The 7,848-nt window shown below is 45.9% G+C and overlaps 1 protein-coding gene across 1 annotated transcript; it reads left to right on the top strand.

Annotated features, from left to right (window-relative positions):
• The first annotated feature begins 222 nt into the window (after positions 1-222).
• Positions 223-7,695, top strand: LOC111864007 (putative defense protein). Its single transcript, XM_023850914.1, has 6 exons — positions 223-322; positions 1,655-1,899; positions 2,589-2,728; positions 4,459-4,547; positions 5,755-5,821; positions 7,538-7,695. Exons 1-6 carry the CDS (start codon positions 246-248, stop codon positions 7,541-7,543), a joined length of 624 nt encoding a protein of 207 aa, XP_023706682.1. The 5' UTR covers positions 223-245; the 3' UTR covers positions 7,544-7,695.
• Positions 7,696-7,848: the final 153 nt, after the last annotated feature.

Below are 7,848 nucleotides of genomic sequence, written 5' to 3'. Positions count from 1 at the left end.
TAGCCAAGAAATCTGATCAGTTGAAACATCGACAGGAAATTTAACCATGAAGACACTTTACAGCACCTTGTTTGTCAGACTTCTATGTCTTCTGCCTGACAAACAGGACGAGGAAACAAACGCTCACTGACGTAACGCCTAGAAGGGGTTCGCGATGAGTCGAAAGTAGTGTGATTAGGCATATTGGGAGCGCACAGTGGTTATCGTAGTCTGAGAGCGGGTAGGGCGGAGGGACGAAGGGAAGGATGTGTATATTAGAAGCGGTCGCTGCGAGTTGCATGCAGAGTTTGATCACCCGCAAGATGGAGTCATTGAGCGTAAGGTAAGCGACTTGCAGCGGATAATTCTACAGCTCAGTGGTAATTATATGTACCATTTACTTTGACATTAGAAAGCTCTGCATTCTGTCTGCAGAGTGTGTTTGTGTGTTCCGTATGGTTCTCACAATAAACCGCGACTGTTTCCCTAAACAGCATTAACCGGTTGGGGTTTGTAGCGGAGACGTAATGAACCTCCTTTGAGGTATGGGCTAAATTCTTATGTATTATGGAGATGGATTCCGAGCTCCGGAAGGTTAAAAGGGCAGGCGAGTAGGCATACTGGACATTGACTTGTCAAAAAGACATTCTGTTACGGTTTAAGCAAGCCGTCAGTAATTTTGAAGTGCGTATTTAACAGGCGTGGTTAAGGCAGCGTCCACACGAGCGCACAAAATGCGTCCTTTGTAACGAACGTACTTTATGACGGACGTTGCTGAGGACACCACACAGTTGCAGAATGCGGTGCGTAGTTTTTTGTCTGCAATGGAGCCAGAAGAAAGTGTACCATTCTCTTCTTGTTTATTTCTACAACGGACGCCATGACGTTCGTTACAACAGACGCATTTTGTGCGCTCGTGTAACGCTGCCTAAACTGTGGCTCGAGAACGGAGTACGCCATCCAGTGCACGTCTGGGGCTCCCTGACGTCTAATATTCAGCAGATGTGGCCACCGCTGGCTAGGGCGACTAGTGAATAATGAGTTCGACAGGATGCTCAAGGGAGCCTGGATTTCCCTGGAAGGGGCTTAGGATAAGCCGAAGAAACTCGTCACGGTTACAACCCTCGGGACCAATGCTGAACCAGAGGAGCGGGGCTAACCTCTCAGGTTATAACACGTGACTAATGTTGCCTAAAAACGTGGATGTCTTAACTGTGCTGTACCAAATTTGCTCGCCAACACAAACCCCAGAAACGGATCCGTATAGTATGGAATCGGGGTTCGATTCTCGGAAGGGAAATGAGATTTCTTCTCCACAGCATCAAAACCGGCTCTGTGGCCCACCTAGCCTCGTACCCAAAAGGCACTGGGGGAGGGGGGTTAGTTTCCCCGAGGGCAAAGCGGCCGGGGCTGAAGCTAACCACTTATCTCCGTGTAGTAATGAAGTTAAGAATGCATAGCTCTGTACCTCCACTTCTCCATACGTACTTAACTAAGCAGCGGGACAGTTTACTTCTGCCTGCAGGAACTGTGTAGTGGGTTGGTACTGGACAGTGAACAAGGATATGTTCTAGACAACACTTCATGGCGTGGTGCAGCATACGCCTGCAGTGTTAAGGAAACCGACGACATTTGTGCACAGTCAGACTCGAACGCAGAACCCTCTGTTTCACAGCGTACTGGTGGCGATGCTGTCCCTCGTCGCCGGCTCGCCCATCCCGGACGATCCGAATCGACTCATCTCCTTCGCCGTGACGACGGAGGCGCCCACGACGCCGCTGGCCGACGTGCACCAGAATCTGAGCTCCGTGTGCCAGAGCATGCTGCCCAGCCACAACAACTCGCTGCCGCAGAACTCGGACGCGCCCTACAAAGTCTCCGCCTCTCCTGTGAAGGTGGCCCGCGGGGGCCAGGTGACAGGTAGGAATGAGGCATCTGTAGCAAGGATCAAAGCTGGGAAGAAATGGTACTCGTAATATCCCAAAGAACAGGAAACATTAGAATCAAGAAGTTCGGGAAGAACTACGAGTACTCTCCAACTTTCTTCGATAGGACACGGATCGCATAGAAAACCACGCATCTATTGGCAGCAGCGGTAACGTTTTTACCCAGCTGTTGCCTAGCAACGGTAAGGGGATTCACACATAGAGAGGCAGACTGATGGGAGGGATTTATGAAGAACGCCGTTGAGATGGACTCAGGTGCCGTGATATGTATACCCAGTTTCATAAAGATTGGTTGAGGCATTCAGAAGTTGACGGTGAAGTATTCACGGACACACACACAGACAGCATGGCAATCTCATAAGCTTACTTTTATTTTTTGAAAATTAAGAAAGGAGGCTAACAATATTATTCTGTTCTGAACACTATCAGGCGAAGAGTACGTATATTCTTAAGCGGCTTTGACTTAAGTTCATAAACAGATGTTCTAGAAATGGCGACGGTTCCATGGGTCTAGGTCCCCACGTGATTCTGACATAATAAGTTCCAGCCCCATGAGACAGCAGAGATCTTGCATTTCTGTTGGATCTTTCGTGTGTAACCCCTGTGTTCTGTGCGTTACATGACTAGCCGATCCCCATGTCTAAACAACATCTGTCTTTGCAGTCGAGTTGGCCGGTCTGGATGACGTGCAGTTTAGGGGCCTCTTCGTCCAAGCCCGCAACGGGAACGACGAGCCAGTAGGACGTTTCCTGTCATCTGACGACAAGCACGTGACGTTGACCAACTGCGGCAAAGGGACGAACGTAAGTACTAGAAGTGGTAACTATATGTGCCACCTACCTTGACATGAAATTCTGCCCAGAGAGTGTGTTTGTGTGTTCCGTGTGGTTCTCACAATAAACAGCGACTGTATCCCTGAACAGCAGTAACCGGTTGGGCTTTGTAGCTGAGAAGTAATGAGTTTCCTGTAAGGCACGGACTGAGTTCTCTGCCCACAGAGTGTATCTGTGGGTTCCATATGGTTCTCACAATAAACAACATTAACCGGTTGGGCTTTGTAGCGGAGACGTAATGTGTTTCCTGTGAGGCACGAACTGAACTTGTATATATTAATGAGCTGATCTCGAAGGCTCAAGAAACTTTTTCCTTGAGCGTTGAAGTTCTTCTAAATAATATATAAATGAATTTCTTACCTCACAGGGGACACATTCTCTTGCCCCACCCCAAATTAATTGTCTCTCACCACCTCCCCCACTTTATCTTCTCTCCCTATCTTTCTTTCTGTACCTCTCTCTTATTCATGCCTCAAAGTATCACATTAACGCTAATAAAAGGAAGTGTTATGGCCGGGATTCGAGACGGATACCTCCCAAATAAAATCCGTCATAGTCTGTTTGTGTATTATTTACATGTTTCCGGGGTCACCGGGGTAGACTGAGAACGTAATTATTCATGCAAGCTCCATGGAACAGAGGACTTACGCGAATAATTTGCAACTGCTGCCAACCCTCATGAAAGGAACTTACCGCCTAAATGCCCCATGAACTGTAATGTTAGTAAGTATCTCAAAAAGGCCACGCCGTAGCTCAAGCGGTTAGTCGCTGGCTTCCCACCTAGGCGGCCCGGGTTCGATCCCGGGTCTGGTCAAGTGGGATTTGTGGTGGACAAAGTGGGGATAGGGCTGGTTTTCTCCGAGTACTTCGGTTTCCCTTGCCAATCGTCATTCCACCATCTGCTCCACAATCACCCTCACCTATCATCTGGGGCTGGTACAATAGGCCAGAAGTGGCCAAAGTACAAGGGACTTGGTCGCACTCCACTAGCAATAAACAAAAACTATCTCAAATGTGCATGTGCTAAGTAGAGACACGTGACCCAGTCAATGTTGTTATACAGAACGTTCCTTCAGGAAGTGATCGTTAATCATTTGATCGAGAAATCCCTTGTTGCGGAACTGAGCCGCTACTTGACGGCACTCCGAGCCAGTTCGATCTACTGTACAACCTCTTGGTTTAATACAGTCCTTCCGAGCAACGTGGTGTAGTGGTTACCGCTTGGGAGATATCGGATTGGAATCGTGGCTCGGATACTGACTATGGTTTCTCGAATTTTTAACATTTTAAATCTCGCCAAACTTGCCGGGAAAGAGTAATGCTTGTAATTAGCCCATCGCGACTTCCAGATCTATCATAATTCATCCTTCACAGTCATCCATTCTTGATCATCGAAATGTAACGGGTTTAAGTGTAAACCTTGTGGTAAATAATAAATTGCTCGGTATCTATTTTAATATTATCATCTCCCATTAGTATCTGAGGTGGTGTCATCCCTCGCGACTTATAGAACGAGTCATTTAATTGTCCCTTGCGTTCTACATGTCTAACCCATTGTACCGCCTTTGATTGAATCAACGTAATTGTGTAAGTTTATGAGATTTAAAATTAGGTAGGTCCAGTTTGCTATATGTTAACTGCAGATAATATGTCCCAGTGAGTGACCAAGTTTCACACCCATGTGTCATGTCTGTCCACAGAACGCCGTCAGCTACATCAGCTACGACCCCATATCTCAGTTCAGCTTCCGCTGGCTGGCACCGGAAGAGGCGACCACAGTGAGGTTCAGGTGAGTTCAGGCCCCAATAGAGGCGCTTCACTGTGTGTCGCTCGCCTCTGCTCATGGGCAGTGTTTCCGGCGTTTCGGAGACACGTGCCCCCTCCGAGTGAGCAACGTGGGTCAGTCCAATGGATCTCACGGGGGGAACCATAGGGACTGGTATCGGTCCCATGCAATGGGACAGTTAACAGGAGTCCCTATCTCAAATCTTACATAGTCCCTATCTTCCCGCAAATGGGTCTTTTTGACCGAAACCTTTATATACATGCACACTTACCCTGCTTGCTTCGATCCTGAAGATGGGCGCAGCATGTACCTTCGAATCGTCGACAAAACTGCCCACATTCACACGATGTAAACACCTGTTAGCAGAATCAACATCAAGAATGAACCACCATAACAACTGATAGTCAATATTTTGCATACAAAATGCTGGTGACATTGATAATGAGGTGGCACTGAATGTGAAGTATAACGTGTAGTAGTTAGAAGCATAATTACTTGATAAACTGTGCCTATGCGGCTACCAACAGCGCTGACATCTTATTGGAGGATTCCATAGTGTACTTGCAGCAGTTTCCTTTAGGTCTCTTTATAGCTGAGAGGGTAGAGAGGTCTTTGCTGATGGACTGCGTAGTCTATAGATGTCCTGGCTTCTGTTGATGTTGCTTTCTGTATGTAGGCTCCATACAGAACATGATTGATATGTTATTGTCTCATTGTATGTCCGTGTACTGTGCTAGAGTGGCACAACAGCCGTTAGAGCTCTCTCCTCTTCAGTTACAATGGGATTTAAATGTAAATATTACTGCTGTAGATTAATGTATGCTAAGCAATACCCTCTTTAACATGCAAGCCTCTGGTAATGGCCCTATACAGCTGAAACGTACAAGGCATATTTATCCAGTAAGTAAAGTGTTTATGTTCTGCTTGATGACTGTTAAGATTCTGCATGATGTGTACATGTAGAGGCATACTCATGCCTAACCTGTAGGAAATGAGGCATAGGGCACAGTAACGAGATGTCTAAGGAGTTAAGTTAGGTGATCATGGTGGCAATGGCATCAGGCCACCACAACCAATCCACTTGACAGTTTTGTGTTCTTGAATGATCTTGTTTAGTACAACAATAAGCTTCCAGGTGGCAGCACTGTAAATCCAAGTGAATCATTTACTGCACCACAAAGACTATTTTAAATACAACTTTCCCTTGCAGGGCCACCGTTGTGAAGTCCTTCTCAGAGTTCTGGTTTGGAGTCGAGTCTGGTCCTGTAGTAGTTGAGGTGAGTGCTGCGACATTTACAAATATTGGGGAGGGATGGGAACGGTGCATGATCTTTCCCGTCACCCCAGTATCAAAAGCTCATTACGAACGCAAATTAAACTCTGTTGCAAACATAACCTCACTATATAAGAAAATCATTTTCCTGCTGGGTGGGATGGCAATTTAGTGAGCCGGCAGATCACATTACGGACAGGTTGCAGGTAGTACTGTTTCTATTGTTAGATGGATCTGCAAGCAAATCTGTTATCAGCTGTCGCCGTTTAAATGAAAAGTGCTTGTTTACAAGCGCTGCTCTTCTGTACCGTATAGGATTTTATGATTGAATTGTGATTGTACGGGGCGGAACCTTTAGTACAACGCAGTGTATTGGAGGTAAAGCTATTCCTATAACAGGCCGTGGAGGCCCATAGGGTTGTGAGACGTCGAGGCTCCCACATTTTCTCTAGACAGTCGGCTCACAGATGGCGGTAAGATTGTCAGCCTTACGCGCTGAACGCCACTTACCCCCAGGAAGATTCCTGGTACTCATTTCTGTTAGAGGCTGAGTCCACTCCAGGGCCATAGTGCGGCTGGAAGGATTAGGTCAATTGAAAAAATCCAATGACCTCATCGGAAATCGAACCCGCAACCTTCCGGCCTGCAGCATAGTGCCTCAACCAACTACGCTACCGCGTGCCCCCTAACGTAAAGCATTAAAGTCCAATCAACGCTTCATAATTTATTTTATTTTTATTCTGCTCTTACTGAAATTTTGTTGAAATAAATTTTGATTGCGCAATTCTAAGGGATTCATTGCATATTAGAGTTGCCAACACACTATAGACAGGCAATGCTTCTGTGCACCGTGGAAGTCCGAACTTCATTCGCTTAGTGCTGAAGAGGATTTACTCTTTATGTTGTAAAGAAGGACATTCATTTGAAACTCTATTTCTAGGGAAGAGGGCTAGAATTGTTGAAATTAAGTTCCGTGCTTGCCTTAATCACCCTTTGGGTTGCCTTTGTAATTTCTGAGGATGCTCTCAATAAATAATGAAGTGAAATATATGTGTATTCGCCCCTTTGCTGCGTTTGATGCTATATTTAATATGACTCCGTGGTTTCAGTCCGCAAGCGAACTATATCGACCGAGCGACCGCCGTTTTTAGGCGAAGTTAGTGCCAACTTTAGCGGATAGAGAGTGTCTCGTGGTCATCGCGACGAATCCCCACGGCCATTAATTTCGATTTTCTAGGCCGGAGCCGCTATTTCCTTGAAGTGACTCCTCAGGTATCCTCACGAGGCTGAGTAAATCACGTTCCAGATCCACTACTTCCCAGAAATCTGGTAGCGCCGGGAATCGAACCCGGCACCTCTGGTTATGTAGCTAGGAACTCTGACCACTAGATCACATAATAACGTTCTTAAATATCAAGCAGCAATATATAAGATGCCCAAAGTAGCATCTTGAAATGTCATCACTTTTCTCTGATCCCTTCTATTCACATGCGCCTCAAAATGGAGGTGTACAGGAGACGTGAATGTTAAGATGCACTCAAAATTAACTTCGACACTGCATAGAGGTTTCGTCTATCATTCATAACAACCCTCACTCTCATTACTGATTACCTCACGCCAGGTTCTGTATAACTAAATCTACATATCACATTTTGCTCTGGCCTGTGTCATTTAAGTTAATACCACGGCAGTTGGATCATTGTGTTACCTTTATTTCCAGGACTAAATCCAGATGTCTTTGGCAGTGAATACAAGATTCACCACGCCGCGCTGTGTATCGAGAGCGGTGTGTACTAGGATGCAGTATCAGCATCATAATATCTATTACAGTTTATGTACTGTTCGACTAAATAAAAACAGTTCGAATTAGCAAGTTTACATCTTGAAGTAACCTCGTCACAGTTCTTCTTGCATTGAGTTCTGTAATCGTCGTTTGTGTCTGTTGTTGCCTTGTATTGCTGGCTTAATGTTGGCAATATACATTTCATACACACAGTTTATTATCATCAGGGTAGACTAACGGGTGAGTGT

The sequence above is a fragment of the Cryptotermes secundus genome, unplaced genomic scaffold, assembly GCF_002891405.2.
Source record: "Cryptotermes secundus unplaced genomic scaffold, Csec_1.0 scaffold279, whole genome shotgun sequence".
In the NCBI taxonomy this organism is placed as follows: Eukaryota; Metazoa; Arthropoda; class Insecta; order Blattodea; family Kalotermitidae; genus Cryptotermes; species Cryptotermes secundus.
Note: the sequence above shows the minus strand (reverse complement) of the source record. Positions and strands in the feature narration are given on the sequence as shown.